The 24,356-nt window shown below is 31.8% G+C and overlaps 4 protein-coding genes across 6 annotated transcripts; 3 read left to right on the plus strand and 1 right to left on the minus strand.

Annotated features, from left to right (window-relative positions):
- Positions 1-664: 664 nt before the first annotated feature.
- LOC137826453 (major latex allergen Hev b 5-like) lies at positions 665-2,415 on the minus strand. The gene is made up of 2 exons (XM_068632421.1): positions 2,185-2,415; positions 665-1,583 (listed from the first exon to the last, which is right to left on the minus strand). The coding sequence occupies exons 1-2, from the start codon at positions 2,383-2,385 to the stop codon at positions 1,023-1,025; spliced, it is 762 nt and encodes a 253-aa protein (XP_068488522.1). The 5' UTR covers positions 2,386-2,415; the 3' UTR covers positions 665-1,022.
- Positions 2,416-5,892: 3,477 nt separating this feature from the next.
- Positions 5,893-8,192, plus strand: LOC137824465 (rho GDP-dissociation inhibitor 1). Its single transcript, XM_068630116.1, has 5 exons — positions 5,893-6,546; positions 6,649-6,715; positions 7,162-7,380; positions 7,454-7,578; positions 7,895-8,192. The coding sequence occupies exons 1-5, from the start codon at positions 6,346-6,348 to the stop codon at positions 7,964-7,966; spliced, it is 684 nt and encodes a 227-aa protein (XP_068486217.1). The 5' UTR covers positions 5,893-6,345; the 3' UTR covers positions 7,967-8,192.
- Positions 8,193-12,538: 4,346 nt separating this feature from the next.
- LOC137823737 (fasciclin-like arabinogalactan protein 7) lies at positions 12,539-14,900 on the plus strand. 2 transcript variants are annotated; one of them, XM_068628986.1, is made up of 2 exons: positions 12,539-12,871; positions 13,823-14,900. In XM_068628986.1, the coding sequence occupies exon 2, from the start codon at positions 13,876-13,878 to the stop codon at positions 14,647-14,649; it is 774 nt and encodes a 257-aa protein (XP_068485087.1). In that variant the 5' UTR covers positions 12,539-12,871; positions 13,823-13,875; the 3' UTR covers positions 14,650-14,900. The 2 variants fall into 2 exon arrangements, with proteins under 2 accessions (XP_068485087.1, XP_068485088.1); XM_068628987.1 differs by having other exon boundaries at positions 12,783-12,985.
- A 3,697-nt stretch (positions 14,901-18,597) lies between these two features.
- Positions 18,598-23,829, plus strand: LOC137827230 (fimbrin-5). Of its 2 annotated transcripts, none has more exons than XM_068633487.1 (15): positions 18,598-18,891; positions 19,047-19,175; positions 19,267-19,437; positions 19,776-20,014; positions 20,105-20,276; positions 20,390-20,428; positions 20,584-20,652; positions 20,777-20,893; positions 21,228-21,439; positions 21,566-21,724; positions 21,863-22,062; positions 22,312-22,469; positions 22,731-22,827; positions 22,976-23,067; positions 23,391-23,829. In XM_068633487.1, the coding sequence occupies exons 2-15, from the start codon at positions 19,089-19,091 to the stop codon at positions 23,547-23,549; spliced, it is 1,971 nt and encodes a 656-aa protein (XP_068489588.1). In that variant the 5' UTR covers positions 18,598-18,891; positions 19,047-19,088; the 3' UTR covers positions 23,550-23,829. The 2 variants fall into 2 exon arrangements, with proteins under 2 accessions (XP_068489588.1, XP_068489589.1); XM_068633488.1 differs by having other exon boundaries at positions 18,669-18,891; positions 19,058-19,175.
- Positions 23,830-24,356: the final 527 nt, after the last annotated feature.

Consider the following 24,356-nt stretch of genomic DNA (forward strand, 5'->3'; position numbering starts at 1 on the left):
AAATTAAAAAAAAAATACTTCAATGATAAGAATATTTGTCATTTTATTATTTTTTTAACGCTAAAATTCGTATAAAGGTGTATAGATTTCGTTTAAATTGTTATTTTATAAATTAATTCTTCGTTTTCACCCTTTTAATCTATTTTTTCTTGTGTTATCCCTTACTAAATAAAAACTAATAAATTAAAAAATATGCAAATGAAAAAGAGTTGCACATATATAACCTTTAAGAAAGATGTTAATGTAAATCATCATATGATTAATGTCATTATTCATAGATCTCTCTTTAATATTGTGTGTTGTTCTGTCATTAGTATACATCATTTTTGTTATAACACATAGTATGATCTATACACCACATTTGTGCATTACAAGAGAAAAATGCAGATGGTAGTTTCTCCAAATGTTCTAATCTCAAGTCTGAGAGATAGGATCTGAAATATTAACCAGAGATCAGTGTTTTATCACAGTTTTATCCTTAAAAATTGTCTTCATGTATTGAAGAAGGAATAAATATATATATTATCTTTGATCTTAACTCCTAAATTATCTCCTAAATTATGTGATAGGTGGTATGGAACAATGAGAAAACATCCCAGAATCACAACTTTGGTTGATTAAGGAGAATGGAAAAGAAACACTGAATTGGCAACACAATGTAATATAAGATACTAATAATGTACGTATTTATTTGATCAAACAAAGTTATCCTGCTGCATGCAGAATGACACAAGGACCATAACAGACTTCATTCATTCGTACTTGTACTACCTTGAATGGAGAGCCACACACTAATTCCCGCATAGAGTACATAAACAGATCCAAAGAGTACAACTGATGCACATGTCATGTGGTTTGAGTACGAAGTTGTTGGCATTTCTGAACTCAAGTACCTCCTCTCACATCCCTCCATTCTTCCTATTTAGCTACACATTTTTATTATACCACTAAGCAAACAAAACAAACACATGCAACAACCAACGACACATAATGCAATCACTCTCATAAACTGCACATTTTCTTTACTCAGTCTTCTCAGTTGGACCCTCCTCGCTCTTCTCATCACCTTCTGCGATCACTTCCTCCTCTTTCTTTTCATCTGACCCTTCTGTCTCAACCTTCTCCACCTCACTTTTCTCTTCTGGGGTTTCTGTGTTTACCTCTTCCTTAGCTATTTCTTTCTCTTCTTTAACAGCATCTTCTTTCTGGGTCTCTGCCACAGCTTCTTCTGCTGCTTCTGCTGTTTTCACCTCAACAGGATCAGCATTTTCTTTTGCTTCCTCAGCAGCTTCTGTCTCGGAAATTTCCTCTTCTGTCTTCTCAACTGTTGGCTCTTCCGTGGCAGTCTCAGACACAACCTCTTCTGCCACTTCTTTAGTCTCAACTTCAACCGAGGGCTTGTCTTCTGAAGCTGCAGCTTCTGGGGCCTCTGTAGTTTCCTCGTTGGTTTGCTCAGTGACAGACTCTGGTTCTGGTGCTGGTGTTGGTGTTGGAGTCGCAGCAATTTCTTCTTTCTTTTCCTCCTCCCCCTTCAACGATGCCTCTATCTTGTCCTCAGGGAGGGCAACCTTTGCTGATACAACCTAAAAATTCCAATTTAAAGAAATATTCAGATGAAAATTCATATTTTGTTCATTAGAATCCTAACTTCAACTTTGTTGCTGAGAAAAGAAAAACATAATAAGGTGGTGGAAGTGGAGTTTCAACACTTCTTGCTCTTTTTTTCTTAGTAACCATTGGTTAATGTACCCTTCTCATAATTCTTGCAAAATACACTACATGGATGGAGTAACAAAGCTGCTAGATTAATATAGATTCATCTTTCTCTTCATATTAATACTCTAACAAATATGATTCATATGACTGATAGCAGAGGCTTCTTTGTCTGTAATGACAAACAAATTGTAATTTGCATTTAAACTACTTCATACTTTTCTGTATAATTTTCTCATACTTCAATCTCTTTTGACAGAGTTATTTATACATTGATAAGATCCCAAGTGGCTGCTATCAGAAAAAAAAATGATCATTGGAATAATGAAAGCTAAAGAAGTGAATAATAGTTTCCTGCTTAAGATAACATAGAAGTAAGAACAGAAGGAGTATAAATATATGATGATGAAACTGAAAACAAATGAAGTAATGCCAAAAGAAGATAAGCAAGGAAGTATTTAGTAGAGTTACCTCAACAGTGGCCATTGGAATAGGAGAGAATGTGGAAGTGATTGAGAAGGAGGAAAGTTGAGAGTGGTATAGAAGAAGGGTAAGGTTTTGATGAAAAGAAATGAGCATTAAGAGTGGCTTATATAGACATAAAGGGGTGTAGTAGATGGAAGAAAGGGAGAGGTGGGGACAGTTGAAGAATCTTGGGATTTGACCCTCCATCACTCAATGTTACTAAGCATGTTTGGCAATAATGGTGACAAAGGCTTAGAGATGAGGTTATATTATTATTTTATAATGCTTCTTTCGGATCTCTCAACTGAGAAGCTGAATAATGGAGAACGATTTTCATTGAGATCATCATTCTTTTCTTTCTAAGTTTCTGTGCTTTGTGCAGTCGGATTTACAGGGTGAACTATCAAATTCATACACACTGATTTAGTGGTAAAATAATAATAGTAATAAAAACTTAACATATGCTTCTTTTAACTAATTTATCAGTAAATTACATTTTTTTTTAAGTGTAGAGTCTTGGGTCGAGTCCGAAAGAGGGTTATGTGGTCGTTTGGAGATTAACAAGTAATCAGCTTTTTAGTCTCATTAGCTTATGCATGAGGTTACGGGACGTAGAATTTTGGATCGAGTCCAAGGTAGCATGTAAAAGGAATAATCAACTTTTTAGTCTCATTTGCTTATGTATGAGATTACGAGATTCTAGAATTTTGGATCGAGTCCAAGGTAGCGTGTAGAAGGATGTAGATCTTGGTATTAAAGGGTTTTTATTCCATTACACTAAATCAAGAAAATCTCTAATAATTAGCGATAACAATATATATATATAAAAGAAGACAAAGGAAGAAGACGGATCACACACTAATTAAAAGGACATTTATTATTGGTTATACTGAATGTTTTAGGTCTAAGATTGAATGTTTTAGGTCTAAGATCGTCACGACTATTGTCTAAAAACACTTATTTTTATATTATTTTTTTTTCAGTAGTTCGTTTTCTTAGAAAATTTTCATGACATGGTATATCAGTACACTACTTGGATTGATTCTTACAATTATTAGTTTGAAGATAGATTATTTAAATAAAAGGATTCAATTAAACTCTTACCCCATGTGTGATTTTCATCTCTTTATTCTATAATGCAAAAAAATTGCTGTCATAACTTTTCAATTCATCACCATAAACACTTTATTGAATCAAAAAGATAGATTACAGAAAAAAATGGTTAGAATTCTGTGATTTTGGATGCAGTGAAATGAAATGTTCCATTGATGGATCCCAAACAAACAAATAAAATAAATAAATGGAGAATGGCTCCAGATCAGACCCTGACGCAGGTAAAGCAACAAACCGTCGTTCACCTAAACAATGTGGGCCTTGGTCGGCTGGTGGGCCTTGGGCCCATGTTAGTGGGCCCTGCCAGGAGATTCACATCTGGTACCGTACTTATACCCAATCGCTGCGTGCCACGTGGAAATCACGCACCGACCATTGTTTCTCCTTTTGATTTTGATGTGATGAGATGAGACTACAATTGTAAAATCAAAGTCTATGAATCATGCCACCATTGACATGTTCTGTTGTGTTTCATATTGCACTGTTGGGCTATGGGTAAAAAAATGTGTGTTAATTTTGTATGAAATGTGAAATGAAGTCATGAACCCTAGAAACAAAATTTAAAAATTGGAGATCTGAAGCATGAGGAAGAACTGTGACAAGAATCCCTCAGAAACAGTGTGGAATTGTGGATCCTACTGGTTCCAAAATAGAATGATGAGGCCTAGGAATTAAAATTTGTGCATCACATCATCTTTCACATTGGAATTATTTACCTAACAACACATACATAACAGTGCCTCTTGTAGCTGTAAAACTGGAAACAGACACATAAAAAATAATTATTGCCAAATGTGTTTGTTCAGGGCATGAAAAGGTGCAATAATACCTGCTCTTTCGTTACGATTCAATCGAAAATATCAAGTTGTATAGTGATGTCAAATATGAAGATTTTATAAAAAAAAATATTACGAAACAATCTATGATTAAGAAAGAAGATAATTTTTATAGGTGTTGTAATCCCCTAATATGACCCAACAACGAATGTCCATTGAGGTAATATAAATAGTACGTATTTCAAAGAGAAATGTATGTCATTATCTACAGTACTCTGATAGTCGAATGCTGTCGATACCTCACTAACTTGAGCGTTGGAGTGTCTTCTCCAGATCCCCAAACCCGTTCGAGAACATGTGTTATTTTATATCTTATCCTCAGACATTTTTAATTTTTTATTTAGTTTTATTAATATAGTTAAAGAGTTTAATAAAATACACTGCCTAAAAGGTGTTATTGAAGAGTTGCTTGATTCCAAATTTCCAAATTAAAGTTAAAAAGGAGGTGTAGACGTAAAAAAAGGAGGTGTTTCTATTAATTTCAGTTAATTTCCCTACAGCTTTTGAGCCTTTTTCATAACTCAACGCAATTTAATGGGGTCGTCTTGCTATCTCTTTCCCCAAAAAGTCTATGATATGACTCTTTCTTCCTACACCTCCATACCTTCTTGTGTCACCCCATACTAAATATGAAAATACCATTTTTTTTTCACCCCCTTGGATTTGAAATGATAAGCCTATGGATTATGTAATCCGGATAAATTCCAGATTACATAATCCGGAAGTCAATTTTATATTTAGAAAAGACTTCTGGATTATGTAATCCGGAAGCTAATAACACATCTGAAAAAAAGACTTTCGGATTACATAATCCGGAAGCTAATCTTATGTATAGAAAAGACTTCCGGATTATATAATCCGGAAGCTAATCACAAAAGACTTCTGGATTACATAATCCGGAAGCTAATTCTGAATCTAGAAAAAGACTTCCAGATTATGTAATCCGGAATATTGAAAAGGGTATTTTTGAAATAAGAAAAATTTATAGGGGTGGCACCAGAAGGTATGGAGGTGCAGGAAGAAGCAGTCATTTTGCTCTTCACACTTTCATTTTTTGTTTCTCTTTTGCAGATTTAGTGGAAACTCAATTTGTAGTGCAGTTTTGAAACAATTTTTTGGAAAGTAATAATTTTATTCTTCACACTTCTCCTTTTAAATTATTTTTATATTCTCCAAATATCACTTTCCCTCAACTTTAACACAAATTTTACAAAAACTAGATGTAGTTATATTCTAATGTATTATTAAATTAAAACTAGTTATGGAATGTATTTCTACACTACATTTTTTTCCATGGTATAAAGAGAAACAAATTACAAAAACTTGTTTCAGAAGTATTACAACATAACTATATATATATCACACAAAAACAAATTTTCATGAAGAATAAGTGGGTAGTGTAAGAAAAAGTGGTGTAGACAGCATTAAAAACTCTTAATTTTGGATAAGCCCAATATCCATTGATATAAAATCACACAAATATCGATAGAAAATTCGAACAAATTATATTTGCACTTTAAAAATTAAGGCATATACTATCCTAGAAACTTCGTTTTCTATTAACTCTACAAAAGATCTATCAATTAATAAATTGTAAAATCATTTTCATAGATAATTTTCTATCACTTTTTTTATATAATTTATGACTCTATAAATTTAACTACAATTTGAATGGTGTGACAAAGAGGTGAATGGAACTCATTCAATGAAATAGAATATGTAAAAAAAAAACATTTTATAATTTGAAGTAAATCCTAAGATGAGTGTCTGTTGCAGAATGAAGGTTTTAACCAACCCGTGATTCTCTCTCAAGAAAAATAGCAATGCAAATGCTTGAGAACAAAAACAAGACAAAGATTTCGGATCACCACATGAACATTTCCTAAAATTACCCATAAATTTCTCTTTGCTCCTGAATTATTGACCATCTTACCACAAAAAAAACCACGGTAGCAGACAAATGTGTCATTTTTCCTTTGTCTCTCTTTCCCTTTTTGCTTATAGTTAATGATCATTTTTGGGTTTTGGGAGATGCAAACTATAATTGTTTTTTTCAGTTTCACTGATTCCTTCAAAACTTTTTTGCATTGTTGAATTGGGTAATCTGCATTTTCTCTATCCCATTTGTTTAGTGGGATTTTGTTCACTATCATTGTTCGTTGTGACGGTTGATGAGTTAACCACCTTCCCTGTTGGAGCTGAATCAAGTTCCAAGAAGATGGGGTTTGATGAAAACAAAGAAGCTGGGGAGAAAAGTGAGGCAACAGATCATGAAAATCACAAAAGTGAAGATGAGCATGTGAGCAGGCAAACCAGTGAGGCTTCAATCTATGCAACTGAAGAAGATGAGGAGGAACTTGCTTCCAAGATTCAATTGGGTCCTCAGTGCACTCTTAAAGAACACCTTGAGAAAGATAAGGTTTTGTTTCTGTCAAATTAACCTTAAGATTCCCAACTAATGTCCTGTGTTTTGTTTATCAGTTAATTCACCTTCTTTGGTTGGTTTCTGTGGTTCAATTAGGATGATGAGAGTTTAAGGAGATGGAAGGAACAACTCCTTGGAAGTGTAGATGTGAACAATGTTGCAGGTTTTTTAATCTCTTAATTAATCTTTCCAAAGGGTATCTAAGAATCATTTTCATTTTCAAATCCGAGTACCCAAAGGCTAGTTAGAATCATTTTTTTATGGCTTATGAGATAACTGTTATAATAGTCAGTAACATGTTAGAGTATGGTTAGGTATATCCTATGTTGGACAAACACTAACACAGACACTGATATGACACAAACACAAAGATACGTATAATCTTAATGTATTTCTTTTTTTTAAAACTGCTTTAGACTCGTGTTAAAATTGTCAAAAATTTAACAAATATTTTTTGAATTTGACACACTTCATCGATTATGTATTCTACGAGTGTCGATGTTCGATACTTGTGTCCGACACGGACACGTCATTTAAGAGGAGTGTCCGAACGTATATCAGTTTTTTGAAGTGTTTAAATAGATTATGTGACTTGATCTTTATTTCCAGAAATTTTGGACCCTGAAGTGAAAATCACTAGCTTATCTATAGTCTCTCCTGAGAGAGATGACATTGTTCTTCCCATTCCTGAAGATGGGAATCCAAAGGGTTTATGGTTCACTCTAAAAGAAGGTAGTCACTATCGATTGAAATTCACCTTCCAAGTGAACAATAACATTGTGTCTGGCTTCAAATACACTAATACTGTTTGGAAGACTGGTGTGAAGGGTAATTATCTTTTGCCCAATCCATTCCTATTTAAACTCAAATAACTCTCTTACAATCATCATTCTAATTTCAGTGGATAGCTCAAAAGAGATGCTTGGAACTTTCAGCCCTCAACCAGAAGCTTACACACATGAGATGCCTGAAGAAACCACACCCTCTGGACTATTTGCAAGAGGATCATATTCTGCAAGATCAAAGGTAATATTATTTCACATCCCACATCGACTCAGAATTAAGACATTTCATAGTATACAAGTGACTGCTAACCTTATTTATAAATCGATTTTATGATGTTAAATTAGACTTAAAGTGCACATAGAACTATGTAGCAGAAAGATGTTTCTCATTATTGATTCAAAATGATAAATGTCTTATGAATGTCAGTATTCGATACGTGTCCGACACGAACATGTCATTTAAGATGCATGTCTCAGCCTCATAGACAGATAACAATATTTCTAGATTTTTCTTTCTAGTGTTTTATGATGATGAATCATATTTTTTTCTTTTGCAGTTTCTTGATGATGACAACAAGTGCTATTTGGAGATCAACTATACTTTTGATATTAGGAAGGAATGGGCTTGAACATGGTGCCAATCTACCCAATTTGCTTCTGCAATAGTAACTCTTCTGCATTTAGTCAAATATAATTTTATTTTTATCTTTATTCTATTGACTTAAGACATTCATATATATGGTAGTTACTGGAATTTTGTTTGTACTCAAATATTTTTTTGTATTCAACTAAAAACACACAAAGAGAGAGCATTCTTTTGTAACTTTCCCAATAAACATGCCTTAATTTTATTTTATCTTTTGCTTGTTCAATTGTTTTATAGTCTTTCATCTTTTATCCAAGGGTGCAACTATTAAAAACATATTTAGAGTTTGAATTGTAATTGTTTTATGAGTTGTAACTACTTTAGTGAAAATCTAAAATATTATATGAGATTTTTTATCATGTAATACAATAATTATCCAAATACAATAAATCTATTTTTAATAAATAAAAATTAAATACTTAGATATTTCTAACATTTTAGCCTCTGAGAAATGAATTTAATAATGGTTTGGTAAATATATTAGTGTATTGAAAAATTAAAACAAAGTCATATCCCTCTGTAATCACGTAAGCCTAATCAATCAGTTTATTTTAATTTTAACACTAAATACGAAAAATTATAAAATATATTTGGGTTAGAGGTGTGGATAATTTACTGTCTCAGGAGGCTAATCCTGTTTAACCAGTGAATTGTGCAAATTGCTTCTTGCACCCCTCGTACTAACATAAAAATATTAAAATATTCTCTCACCCCCGCTGTTGCACATTCACGAAAACTCATTCCAAAATATGTTATATCCATTGTATAAAAGTTTATTTCATGGGTTTTATCATTATCAATCCAGTTTTGAAAATCTTATTTTAAAAATTCCATTTCAAAACTTTTATTATAAAAATCCTATTCTGGAAATTTAAAAAATAGTGTTCTAAAAAATTTTCAAAACATATATGTTTTTTTTTTATATATAAAAGTTGTCATGTTAGGTATCACAATGCAACTTGACTTCTCAGCAAGGCTGATACCTCAATTAACAACAATCATCTGTCATCACATGAAAAAAGTATTATTAAAAAAAAGAAAAAGAAAGAAAATACAAAAATATGGGGGGACTAGACCAAAACCCACATGTTAACAAAAACGATACATAAGTAGACTATAGTTATTCATAAAGAATTCTAATAACAGACTAGATGGAAGTCTATTATACCAATGAAATGATTCTCTATGAATGAACCCTAAATTAGCCAACTTATTCAAAACATATATGTTTTACTCAAAAGATATTTTCTTATTACAACAAACAATTAACTCAAAAACAATTGTTTCTAATTCTATAAACAATGTTATTTTTTTATTCACATTGCATTTTATTTTAATCTAGCTTTTTTTATTTTTTAATCATATTTAATAATAATGATGATTTTAATCTTGCATATCTGTCAACTTTAATGTTCTTCACCCTATTTTTCATTCAGAGTATATAGATCTCGTAAATGTCAAGATCGAGAGTGATTCGCTCAAAACACTACTGAACTTGGTCCATGAAAACACAATTTCCTAACCTCTGACGTAAGTCAATGAAACTTAAAAAGCTTTTTGAAATTTACCGAAGATGTTCCTTTTTCCATGACCACACAATATAATATCAAAAAATATTTTTAAAAAAAATGTGAATTTGTCATTTTAAAAATTGTGGAGTACGAAAGATAATTGTAAGGATGAGGAAGAAAAGAAATAAAAATGAAAGTCCATATATACTGTGGACTGAGGTTTATATGTATAGCTTAAATTTAAACTCAAATATCCATCTCTAATTACTAAACTCTTAAATAATTATTAATTATAGCTTTTTACATCACAATAAACACTCTATCCAACAAAGTTGCACATTACATAATCTTTATTTCCCAACATCCATAATGTAAATTGTCATATAAAGATAATCGACTAAAGTTTGAGTAATAAACCTAAATTTTAAGTAGTATTTTCAATTAACAAAATATATTTACTTAAACTTATCATTTAAACGTTATATGTACTTTATTATGATAAAAAGTTACATGTATTCTATTATCATAAAAAAATTATAGGTACTTTATAGCCACAAAATGGAAACGTGTTATATTTTAAAGAATAAGACATATATATTTGAAGGTGGCTCAAAACATGAGAGTCTGAAGAGTTAATAAGTTTAAAGAATAATGAAATGAAAATAATCTAAAAAAAATAAAATCAAACTTACCTTCATATCTTCCCTAGTAATGAAAGTCTTGTGTACTAATTAATTAATAAATCCTATAATTGTAACGTATTTACTAAGATAAACTAATAAGAGATTGCTTTTTTTTGGAAGTTGTAATCAAGATACACATAATATACTATAGCATGCTTTATTAATACTATTTAGCACACATTTTTGGTACAATTTAGATAATAAGGTTGTTGCATTTAAAAAGTTTATTTTATATCGTAAAAAACTCAGTAGAAACAAAGTTATTCTGTTCTGGAATCTTTTATCGGTTGATCTGTGTTTTATTAGAAATGTATGTATTGTATTTCATCATAATTTTATCTTTAAAAAATATATTAAAAAAATAAATATATAAATTATTTTGATCTTGATTTTTAGCAATATATAACTATATTTATAGAATAATCAAACTACACCTCGTATATTTGATTTGACAAATATATTTTATAAAATTAAATAGTTTTATTTCACATTATTAAAAAGTAAGATGAAGTCCCTTAAAAGCAATATTATTCATTCAATTTCTATGTAATCATTTTTTTTAACAAAATGATACGAAACAAATCATGAGACCCACTTAGTTTAACAAATAACAAAATTATTGTAAATTCTACAATTACTCGTGCCACTTGTATAAATTACAATATACAAATTAAAATAATGGTGTTAACATTATATGCGTCCAACTAAATTTGATAAATAAATTCCCAATTAAAAAATTAATTAACATTATCATTCTTAAATAGGAGAAAAACAAAAGTAACATGTAATGAAAAACCTTTATTATAAATTAATACGATATATTATCAGGTAGAGAGTCATGAGTATAGTTCTTTCTTACTTAATAGTATAAATTATACAATTATATTGTAACTTCATTCACGTTACTTCTTTTTGTTAAAAGACAATCAATACAACTCAATTATTAAAAATCTTTATTTAGTTAATTCACTATATATTATACAATTTTGTGTTTTGTAATGTTATACACATCTATATTTTGTGGTGATTTTACATAATTAAATCTAACCCATTGGTAATTCTATTAAAAATTAATAATGTATTGAAAAAAATTATAATTAATTCTTACTGTTGGGAAAATCATAACTAATTTTTCTTTTTTGGTGTAAATACAAAATGGACATTTGTGAAAATAATAAGCAAATAAAAGAAATGTTTTAATTGTTAATGTGTTTAATTTCACAAAATTATATTTTTTTTTTATGTCTCTTAGAATTTTGGTTATCCATTAATGAAATATGAATAAAATATTTTGTTATGTATATTTTTTACATCACACCATGAAAGTTTTGATGTTAGATTGTGTAGAAGAAAGGATATTGAAAGGGTTGGAAGATCTCACCATATTTCTTCATCTAACTTTGGCTTGTGGTGTTGCAAGGTGTAGGATGTAGTTTTGTTGGCAACTAGGTATTGTGTTTGTCTTATTTAGATTTGTGATGGATACACATTTTTTCAACCCACCTCAACTTCTTCCAATATACACTAACTTTTTATATGAGTGCTATGTAGTGCCATAAACCATATCACTTTATTTTCTTTTGCTTAAACTATGCATGTATGTATGTTACTCATGATATATACACATACATATATGATATATAGTAAGACTAGGTTGTTAAAAACAAATTATATTTTTCTCGTTTGTGAAACTATTACATGTCACCACAATAATTTAAAAAATAAGAAGTATGAACTAAAATTAGTTGTGAAGTTAATTAGTGAACTTTAAATTTAATCAAATCTTATCAAATCGATTTATAAAATGAGATTTGTATATATATATATGTTATGAGGCTCGACCCGTTTCTTAAATGATGTATATATATTGGATACACGTATCAGACACTGACACTCATAATTTTAAAAAGAAGAAATACATTAATCTTCTAAAAATTCATTGTATACAATTTTATTATGATTATAAAAATAAAATAAAAACAAATCATTTTAAACTAGTAATGACAAACATCTTTCTGTAAAAAAAATCAAAACATATTTATGCACATAAATATTTATTATTGATTTATATAATTCATAATTATACAATATATAAATTCGTATTTCGTGTCCTCCATTTTAGAGATTATACATATTTTTGTGTTCGTGTTGTATACGCAGTATATATTTCTTAATACATGAATACATGAATAGTATGATTTATTAGCATTATAATCGAACAGTATAAGCAACTATAATTAGAATTGATAAAAGAATTGATGGGCAAACAGAAACATAATTTAGTAAAAAAAAGTGGAAGATATGATAGGATGTGTGATGAACATGGTGAGATATGAGTATAGCATTGGTATGGCTAAATGTCAGCTTCATATTTGGTGATGTAAATAAATAATGTAGGAAGCATTATGTGTGTCGGTTAGGAAGATGAAAAAATGGGGAGATGGAAAATGGTGGGGTAGAGTGCAAGGTTGGTCTATGATGGGCTAAGGAAGTAATTAGTTAAAGCAGATATAGAAAGGGCACCATCCAAGCCTACAAAAAGTGTGTTCCAGATATGCATTTTCCATTATAGTATATTATATCTTCACACAACAAGTAGAACTTCAACAAGTTGAAGAAGAAGAAGAAGAAGAAGTAGAACAGAATCACTATACCCTCTCTCTCTCTCTCTCTCTCCATCTTCCCTTCCAGCTGGTATGTACCCTCCATTCCATCTTTATATACCCTTTCTCTCCATCTCTCATTCTTCGTCCTTCTTCACATTCTCTCTCTCTCTCTCTCTTTCTCTCTCAATTCCTCTTCTTTCAGGTCTGTGCTCTTCAATCTCACTGTCATTCATGCCTTTGCTTTAATTTTGTTCTTCTCAATTAATGGTTTGGTGCAAAGTTTTTAGCTTTTCTTGCTTTTCACATCTGAATGTCATTTTTGTCAAGTGGGTGCTTCTGATTTTGGATCAGCTACTCTAGATCTGTCTCATTCCCCTATGGGGTTCATGAAATGATTTGAACTCTGCCACTGTGTACTTCACTTCCCTAACTCACCTACATTCACCAAGTTCGGAACTTTCTAAAGGATTCGTTCACTTTGCCATTGGGGCCATGATGTTTTTTTTAAAGAAAGATAAAATCTTTCAACTGTTATTTCACTAGGGTCTCGATCTTGAATTTAGCATTCAGAATTTTACTCTTCTGGGACTCGCATGCTGTCCTAAATTTCACATTTTTCACTGTTGTGAAGCAAAAGTAGCACATTTTAAGTGTTCCTCGATGGTACATGTCATGGTCCGATCTGAAATTCCCTCTGCTCATTCTGGTTCAATTTGCATTTCTAGATCTTGTGCATTTCATATTCTGTTGAGTTTTTTCTTTTTGTTCGTGTATGTTAACTTTTGTAAGATCTGGCTGCAGCCATTACTCTAGCTATTATTAGTAAGCTATACACAACTTTTCAGTGAGATGTAAAGAGAAGGTTTGGTGGTAAAAATTAAAGGGTTTATGATTGTTTATAATGTTTATTTATTGGAGATTGAGTTTGAACTTGGTGTTCATTTTTAGCTGCATTATTTGACTTTTGCAAAAGGTGGGGTAGGTTTTGTTGAGATGAGATCTAAGTTCTAACTACTGTGGAGCTTTTTTTTTCTCACAGGAATTTGGAGAGACTATTGATATTGCAAGGGGAGGATAAACCAGAAGGAAAATATGGAGTTTTCTATGCTTTTCATTGTCAGCAACATTATGCTGCTTCTCACTACAGCATTTGCCAAAACTGCAAGTCCTTCATCATCACTGACCCCAACTCCAGCACCAGCACCAGCACCAGATTTTGTGAACCTCACTGAGTTGCTCAGTGTTGCTGGTCCATTTCACACCTTCCTTGGATACCTGGAATCCACCAAAGTGATTGACACTTTCCAAAACCAAGCCAACAACACTGAAGAAGGAATCACCATCTTTGTTCCTAAGGACAGTGCCTTCACATCTGCAAAGAAATCTTCTCTATCAAAACTCAAGTCTGAGGAGATAAAGCAAGTGATCCTCTTCCATGCCTTGCCACATTTCTATTCTCTGTCTGACTTCAAAAATCTCAGTGAAACCAGCTCTACTCCCACATTTGCTGGAGGGGATTACACTTTGAATTTCACTGATAATTCTGGGACAGTGCTGATTAGTTCAGGATGGTCAAAAACCAAGGTGAGCAGTGCTGTTCATGCCACAGATCCTGTTGCTATATACCAAGTTGACAAGGTGCTACTTCCTGAGGCCATTTTTGGCACTGATATACCTCCAGCACCTGCTCCAGCACCAACTCCTGATGTTGCCCCAGCTGCAGATTCTCCCACTGAACACAGTGCAGATAGCAAAGCATCCTCTCCATCTTCTACACATGATGGCTCCTCTTCTCACAAGCTCATCAGCTATGGAATCTGGGCCAACCTTGTCTTGGCATCTTTTGGTGTGCTGGTGCTCTTCTGATGAGACTCTTCCCAATTGAATATTTAATTTAGATTATGTTTATGTATCTACATTTGGTGCACTTGCTTTGATTTGAATCCATTTTTTTTGAACATAAGTGTTATTCAATATCTGTATGAATGTGATTTCTGCTATTATACTTTTTTTTTTCAAATCTCATAGCATGTGGTTGTCATGTTATGTGGTTGTTATGTTATCCCTGTATACCTTTTTTGGAGAGTTTTAATGCCATCACTTCAAGTTAAAGTCTATTCCCTGAAAATGATAATGAATTGGCCGATTTACAAGAAGGAAAATGATACTTTGATTTACAATTTTTGTAACTTTTGTATAAGAAACTGGATTAAAAATGAAGAAATTTTCCAGCTGGTGAAGACCATGAATTTTTGCTATCTTTGTGGCATGTGACAAGAGATGCGGTTTTGTTAAACAATAACTGATGATATTAATAGCATTTGTTTTTGGTCCTTCACAGCTATCAGCTGCGTTGCGATTGGCCCATTAAAGAATAAAAAATGCATAGCAAGTAAAATTTTCCGTTGCAAACTTGCCCTGCTGGGTTTAGTAAATATCATTGATTAAAGTTGATAGTTCCGTGACGAAAAAGAAAGCTTTTGATGATTATGAGATGCTGAAGTAATCTTGGCCAACAGATCTTTGCAATGTCATCTTCAAAATAATTACAAAGATAATAAGAAAGTGGTTACTTTCTATAATTTTTTTTAAAATTACACATAGAATAAAAATTATAAAGATTATAAGATTATGATATATTGATTAAAGATTATGATATTTTATAACGTATAAATAAATGTAAATTTTATACACATCGGATCGGTACGATTGATTCGAAGTCTAAAACCCGGTCAAAATCAACCAAGTAATTATCCACAAACAAATGGTTAATGAGACTAATCAAAGATCAAACATTAAATAATATATATTGTAGATTTAATTCTTAGTCAGATCCAATAATAAAAGGTCCATAATAAATTATATAAATAAATACAAATTTCAATCATTCATATAGTACTAAATACATTGGGTGCTGAGTGTCGAAGTCTGATTTTAACGTCAGAGTGTCTTTTACGGGTACCTCTATTAATTTTATAAAATTAAGTTAAATTTAAAGTTCACTTCTTAATATGATATCATAATTATTTTAAATTTATCATAATCAGAATTTATCAGACTTATACAATCACTTTCTATTCTATTAGATCATTATCGAAAATATATAGTTCAACTCTACTTCTTAATATTCAGGTCTACACAAATTCAATAACATGTTAATACCATATGAGAGGTGACTCAAACTCTGAATAAAAATAATCAAGGTTGATGATGAAAGGCTATAACAGCATGCGTTGAGCTTTCTTCATGAATACACTTGTTGAGGTGAAATTTAATGTAGTTTTTTGGTGACTTAATTTTGAAATTTGTATTCCTTTATACTCTTTGAAGATTGCACAAGGGGTTTGTTTGAACTGTGTTGTGTTGCATATAATGATGTCTTTGGTCTCATTTTGGGGTCTTTATGAGTGTCAATGATAAAAAATAATAATTATACATATCGACTCAAAAATTACTGTGAAAAACACCAATAGAATAAATTTAAATCTAATTTACATCCTAAAAAATATAGTCTTTGTGATTCGTGGAGGAATATTGACTAAGTATCAAGTTGGTGTAAGAAGAAGTAACCCATAACAATCTAAAAATAATAATTTCTATCAATATTATATGATAAATACGATTTCATATAATATTTAAATTTTTAAATATAATTATATTATTTTTTGTTATTTTTTATTTTTATTTTTTTATGTACTATATAAATATAATACTTAATAATGTAAGTGTGTAATAATTATTGATTAATAAAATATATAATTTTCTTTTCTACTTTTTTTTCTTCTATTAAACTAATAAATATATAATAATAATTCTAACATTGTTTAGATTTTAGTCAAACATTAATGCCAGAATTAAAATTAAGTTAAGCTCACGACACTTGTAAGACACGTATCAGTGAAATATCCAATTAAAAAAAAATTGTTGAATTTTTGCAATTTTAACACGGTTCTAACACTATTTTAAAAAGAAAAAAATACATTAATTTTCTAAAAACTTAAATTTATTATATAAAAATTTATTATGATTATAAAAATAAGAAACAAATATTTTTTTGAACCAGCTATGAGAAACATCTGTATGCTATAACAAAAAACTGAATGTACATAAATCTTTATTATAAATTTATATAATTCATAATTATATAATATATTAATTAGTGTGACATATTCTACATTTTAAAAATTATATGTATCTCTGTGTCCATATCTCTGTGTCCATATTCATATCGTATGAGTGTTCATATTAGGGTATATGTTACCTGTATCGTAAACATTATCCAATCCATTTTACACGTAAAAAGTTAAATGTTAATTTGAAGGACTACGAAAAAAAAAAATATTGAAACAATATTTTAAAATAATCGGTGTTTTTAATGTTAGCATTGGTCGGTTAGAGTTAATGCGAAAGCAGATTGCGTGTGAAAGTAAGGGATGGACCATAAGGTATCACTAAGTTCTGCAATTTTATTTTTTCACTATCTTCATTCCCTAACTATAACATGCTTCTAGTTTAACATCACATTAAAAAAAAAAAAAAGTTTCGAATTGTTGTTTATGTTTATATGTACTTTTCGGAAACATATATTCTAACAAGTTTTCTTTTGGTTTTTGTTTTTGGATAAATAGACATTTGATACCTTGTTCTCAAAGACAAACCTGTGAATTGTTAAGCGTTGGAGTATATCTCAAGGAAAGCAGGAATAAATGTCGTACGAGGAGGTTATACTTTTTATTTTTAATTTTTATAATGACACGTAGGTATTATTTTTTATTATTTTTAACAAATAAATACTAAAAAGTACTTGTATCTGTTGGGTCCGTATGACACCTGGAATTTCGACATCCAGTCAAGACTGACCGACATAACCAAAACCCTTAAGTTCAAACAAAATATTAACGAAACTAATCAGTGATTAAACATTAGGTAATATACTTTTGATCATGACCAAAATTCCTAATCAGACCCATATAAATAGACACAAATTCAAAAAAATCAGGTACTTTATTATCCCATGTTAATAACAACGAGTGTCGAACACCGCATTTTTGTTTGAGCGTCTAAGTGACTTTTGCATGTATCATCCAAACCGAGAGTTCACGAAGACGAAAAGTGGAGAAGTGCAAGAAGGACAAGGTGACCATTTTAGAAGGAAAAATAGACCTACCAATCGACAATAAAGAAAGACAATAATTTGTTTGAACACTGACACGACACGGATACGGACACGGAGATACGTATAATTTCTAAAATGTAGGACACGGGGACACAAATCTATATATTATATAAATTGAAAATAAATATTTATGTGTAAAAGTATGTTTCAGATTCTTTTGGGAGCATGAATATATTTTTCATAACTGGTTCAAAAGAATTTGTTCCTTATATTTATAATCATAATAAAAATTTATACAATAAATTTGAGTTTTTAGAAAATTATTGTATTTATACTTTTTAAAATTGTATTAAAACCGTGCTAGAATTTTCAAAAATCCAACAAATATTGTTTGAATTGAACACTTCACTGATAAATGTCCTACGAGTGTCGACGTGTGTCCGACACGGATACGCCCATTTAAGAGAAGTGTCTGATCCTCATAGATTACAACCCGTCCGAAAATAATACTATTTTTTATAATCCATTTCAATATTAATTTATTGTAGGAAGATTAATTTGTTAATAAAAGAGATGAATTAAAATAATTGTTTAGCATTATTTAAAATTTGAAAAAGGTGTATAATTGATTTTCTTTGAGGGAAAAAAAGTAGTAGAAAAGCGACAAAAGAAAAGAACCAAAAGAGGAAGAAAGTGAAGAAAAGAGGAGTGTGAAGTGATGCCAGGTGTCACTGTTGTTTAATATTGAGGGAAATAGAAAAGCATCGTAACGTTTGATTTGATTATTTGCGTTCCATTCCCTTTGTCTTCGCGGGTCCTTTCGCCAACACGTTTTTTTCTCCCCACCCCATTTCCTCTTTCGCGCATTCAAACAAACACCTCTCTTTCTCTCTCTCTCTCTCTCTCTCTGTCTGAAGAAGAAGAAGAAGAAGAAAGAAACCAAAACGATGACGAAACCTTCGAATCTCTCTCTCCTTTTCTGACTCTCTAAGGTACTTTTCTCAATTCTCATTTCTCAATCGTTTCCTGTGTTGTCGTAATCTCCCCTTGGATCCGTGTGATTGGATATTCACGCATATTTCATTGGATTCCGAATGCGGTATCTATATTGGCTAATGAACGTTTCATTTCGTGTGTTTTGTGTCAGTGTTATTCCAGTGTTTATTGTTTTTCTCCAACATAGTCAAACATGTCTAGTTTCGTCGGCGTCCTTGTTTCTGATCAAGAGCTTCAGAGCCAGTTCACTCAAGTCGAACTTCGAACCCTCAAATCCAAGGTCTGTTGTATTTTCTTCCTTCTTCTGTTGTTTTTCGTCGAAACCGCAATCTCGGACTCAAACGCGCCTTCTGTGTATTGCGTTCGTTTAGTATGTGTCGGAAAGGACTCAATCGGGACGTGTTACTGTCGGAGATTTGCCATCTATTTTTAAGAAATTGAAGACTTTTTCTGAAATCTTCACCGAGGATGAGATTAAAGCTTCTTTGGCAGAGTCGTATGGCAACATGGATGAAGAAATTGATTTCGAGTCCTTCTTAAGGGTGAGTTTTTATTTTGCCTCCGGAAAAGTTAAAGGCTATGCTCCTACATGTTCATGTGTTTCTTAATTTAGTTTCTACATGTTTGTAAGAATGACCTTTTGATTGCTTTCTCAAAGAAATTTTTGGATAATAAACGTTACAATGTCATTTGATGTTCAAATTGCCTCTTCGTGTATGTGCACTTAACATGACACGAAGTTGTGATTTTGTTTTGTTTTAATTTTAAATATCTGCGTGAGCTGGTATATACTAATTTGTTTATGAGTAATTTTGTAGGTATTAATTATATTTATATTTACATTGGACATAGCAATTTAATCAGGGACATTGAATGACAGGTGCATTTAAATCTGCATGCCCAAGCAATAGCTAAAGATGGTGGTACAAGAAGTTCTTCTTCATTTTTGAAGGCAGCTACAACAACTGTTCATCATGCAATTAATGAATCCGAGAAAGCTTCTTATGTCGCACATATTAACAACTGCTTGGCTGAAGATAAATTCCTGGGTCAGTTTCTTCCAATTGATCCATCAACAGATGCATTGTTTGATCTTGCAAAAGATGGAGTCCTTCTATGGTAGTGTTCGTTCATCAATATCAGCTCATTTAAAGCAAATTATCTCCCCTTTCTTCCACCCTGACTTCGTTGTTTATTTTATTGCTCCAGCAAGCTTATTAATGTTGCTGTTCCTGGGACCATAGATGAGCGAGCTATTAACACAAAAAAAATTCTTAATCCATGGGAAAGGAATGAGAACCATACCCTTGGCCTGAATTCAGCCAAGGCTATTGGGTGCACAGTGGTCAATATTGGTACACAGGATCTAGTTGAAGGAAGAGTAGGGTTAATCCTTCTTTTTCCCTTCTCTTCATGTTTCCAGATTCCTTTATTTCATTCGACAGACTTTAACTCATTTTATTTTTTAAAATTTTCCTGTTTGATTATTTGTAGCCCCATCTGCTACTTGGTCTGATTTCACAAGTACTTAAGGTAAACTACTGAAACATGTCCCCCTCCTTCCTTAATATGGAACTCAGATAAGGAGGTTGACACCATAATGAGTTGATTATTATTCATTGGTAACACGTGTAAACTTATGCTATCCTTTTTGTTTGTTTGACTTTTCATTATGGTGGCAACATTAGATTCAACTGTTAGCTGATCTCAATCTGAAGAAAACTCCTCAACTTGTGGAATTAGTGGAAGATGACAAGGTGATACTGGATAATATTGTTCCTTTTATTTGTAGTTTACAAAGTACAATGGTTTTTTCTTTCCTTTACATGTCAGAAATGTGATTGAAATAACCCACTGTATTATATTGTAACATGCTGGCAGGAGGTGGAGGAGCTTATCAGTTTAGCACCCGAAAAGGTTTTACTGAAATGGATGAATTTCCACTTGAAGAAAGCTGGATATGAGAAAGAAGTTACAAACTTCTCTTCTGACCTAAAGGTGAGGGAAATTCTTATTAACTTTGCATGCTGACTTACTCTAGTACAATTGTTATCCAGTATTCCTTGTTAGGAACCTTTTCTTATACCCAACACTGCCTTTATTTTATGCCTTTTAAATCAGTAAAGAAACTGCAGACCTTCTTGCTGTTGGCCTTGACAACCATAGACTAGTTTTCAAGGAAAAGAATCACTGTACTGCTCTACATCATGTCAATTGCTGAATCATTCTGTGGCTAGTTTTTTTACGTGCCTGGCAGATATTTTCATAGAGAGATATAATATGATTATAAGTTGCATGTGTCTATCATATATACAATATCTTCTTTTTGCAGGATGGAGAGGCTTATGCTTACTTGCTTAATGCTCTTGCCCCAGAAGTGGCTGGCCCATCTGCCCTAACCACAAGTGATCCAACAGAAAGGGCTAACATGGTTCTTGAGCAGGCAGAGAGATTAGATTGCAAGAGATACCTCACTCCAAAGGACATAGTGGAGGGATCACCTAATCTTAATCTTGCATTTGTTGCTCAAATTTTCCAGCATAGGTATGGTTAGTTAAAGAGGTTGCAATATGCTAACGATTTCATTGAAAATTCATGCAATAAGAACTGATTCAGATTGTAAGTTTCATTTAACCAAATCCAATATCTCTTTTACTTGTACTTTTGTAGGAATGGTCTTACAACAGTTGACAGTCAGAAGATGTCCTTTGCTGAGATGATGACTGATGATGCAGAGACATCTCGGGAAGAACGATGCTTCAGACTATGGATTAACAGTCTTGGAATTGCCACTTATGTCAATAATGTTTTTGAGGATGTCAGAAATGGGCAAGTTTTTCCATTGTTCAGTTGGCTCACCATCTGCGTCTTCTGTTTTAGTATCATTTCTGTTTTCAACTTATGTCATCTTTTAATATTTTCTTTAACCTTTATCGATTGTGATTGTCCTTATTTCCTTTTATGCAGATGGGTTCTATTAGAAGTTCTTGACAAGGTTTCACCAGGATCTGTCAATTGGAAGCTGGCCACAAAGCCTCCAATTAAGATGCCATTCAGAAAAGTTGAGAATTGCAACCAAGTTATAAAGATTGGGAAGGACCTAAACTTTTCATTAGTGAATGTTGCTGGCAATGATATTGTACAAGGGAATAAGAAGCTCTTACTGGGTGAGTGTCATTTTATCCCTGTTTTGTGATGATTTCTTATAGGTAGAGAACAATTTATAATTGTGTAGTGGGTTTCCTATCTTTTAACATCTGCTTGAATTCTGTTCTGTCATCATTCATCGGGTATTTTTTTGGGTATATTCATTACTTTATACTGATATTCTAACATTTTGATTTGTCATTATTTTGTTCAAAATCTGCCTAATTATATGTATAGGGAATATTCATCTCCTTTTTTTTTGTCCCCAGCATTTTTGTGGCAGCTAATGAGGTTTACTATGCTTCAACTTCTGAGAAATTTGCGATCTCACTCCCAAGGCAAAGAGATTACCGATGCTGATATTCTAAACTGGGCAAACAATAAAGTGAAAAAAGCAGGAAGAACTTCCCAAATGGACAGTTTCAAGGTATAGAACCATCTATTGAGAGTTATGTGTGTGGGTGTGTGATTATACAATTCTTGGTACTATTAATTTTACATTTGTTTGTACTGCTCATGTTTGTTGCGAAATCACAGGAATCTGTTATCAATAGTATTAGAAGTAATTTTACAAGGCTTTCGAATGAAAAAAAGATTGTTCAGTTTTTATGAAGGAACAATGTGTTCGATGGTTGCTTTGATTTGGACTACAGTTCATTGTTAATGTTTATGTATTCTGCTTCACCAGGATAAGAATCTTTCCAGTGGCGTGTTCTTCCTTGAGCTTTTGAGTGCTGTGGAGCCAAGGGTTGTCAACTGGAGTCTTGTTACTAAAGGGGAAACTGGTATTCCGACTGAGAATTTATGCTTCTAGAATTCTGTCTAGAACTCTTTAATTTCTCATCAATCATTATATTTGATATTAATGTGAAGAGAATATTTTACCTTATGGCAAAAATTGGAAATTTTAAATTATTCTGTCTTGAATTGCAGATGAAGATAAGAAGTTGAATGCAACATATATAATCAGTGTTGCCCGAAAACTTGGGTGTTCCATTTTTCTGTTACCTGAAGACATAATAGAGGTAAGTTCCTAGATGTTTTAAACATAATTTTGCCAGTAATTATGCCAATTGCCTGTGAAAAGGGCAGTTTTGATTTAATAGGTTGCTGTTTCCTGTTATTATTCTTTTATAGATGAAAATAATAACAGAATCGATCACATAATAACAGAATAATATAAACTATGAGCTAAGTCTGTTACACTCAACACAACACTGGATATTAGTAAATCTTGCATATTTGTTATATTAGTGCTTACCTATTCCACCAGACATTTTATCTGTCCTTTATTTGGCTAAGAAATTTGATGTCCAACTCTCCTTTATCTTGCATTTAACCTTGACAGGTGAACCAGAAGATGATACTCATTTTAGCTGCTAGCATAATGTACTGGAGCCTGAAGAAACCTGAAGAACACTTCCACCGTGAATCAGCACCTGTAACTCCGGCGGAAAGTGAAAACGAAAAGGATGATACTGCTTCGGAGAATGCCAGCACTCCCTAAGTCAGAAAGGTTGAAGAAAACCATATCCAATGGAGAATGAGTGGACACAAAACACAATTTTGTTTATAGAACTAAAAGAAGATGCCAACCTCTTGGTTCCCTGTTCCAAAGAAAGCTTATTGTTTATTATGAAAAACCACAGATAATAAGGATCTTGTAAATTCTTATTTTAGATTATTTTGTACTTAGGCATATTCTTTGATGAAAATTGCATGCAAGATTTCCCAATAATAATATGGGAGGAAGGCATCGTTTTGTTTTCCGTCCAAATTTAACATTATTTTTAATGCTTGCATGCAGATACGGATTCAAGGAACCAGTGATTATTTATGCGCTTTATTTTACTAATGCGAATCTTTTGTCTCCAATCGTTTTCCCCTTCCATAATATTAACGTATTTAGTTGATATAATAAGTTTCAGCATAATTTTATTTTTAATGACAAAATTTAAATTTCAGTACCACGAAATTTTAATTCTTTTCAAATCTTTATTTTATTTGTGTTTTTTTAGTTTTTAAAGTTATAAAAATGACGTGTTTCATAAGACAGGACATATTTCCTCTGAACTTGTTTGCCATTAATAAAAAAGTTGGTGAGTAAAATGTTCTAAAGCTATATTATTAGAAGAACACAAATAGGGTACCTTTTTTTAGTTGATCTTTGCAATTTTCATCGACCGTCATTATGAACACAAGTACTTAATCGATGTTGATTGTTGAACCAAACACATGAACATATATAGTTGTAAATTCGCAGAGACGCAGACTCCAAAAAAGAAAATGAACAAATTAATGTCTTCATTCAAAT

The sequence above is a fragment of the Phaseolus vulgaris genome, chromosome 8, assembly GCF_000499845.2.
Source record: "Phaseolus vulgaris cultivar G19833 chromosome 8, P. vulgaris v2.0, whole genome shotgun sequence".
NCBI lineage: Eukaryota > Viridiplantae > Streptophyta > Magnoliopsida > Fabales > Fabaceae > Phaseolus > Phaseolus vulgaris.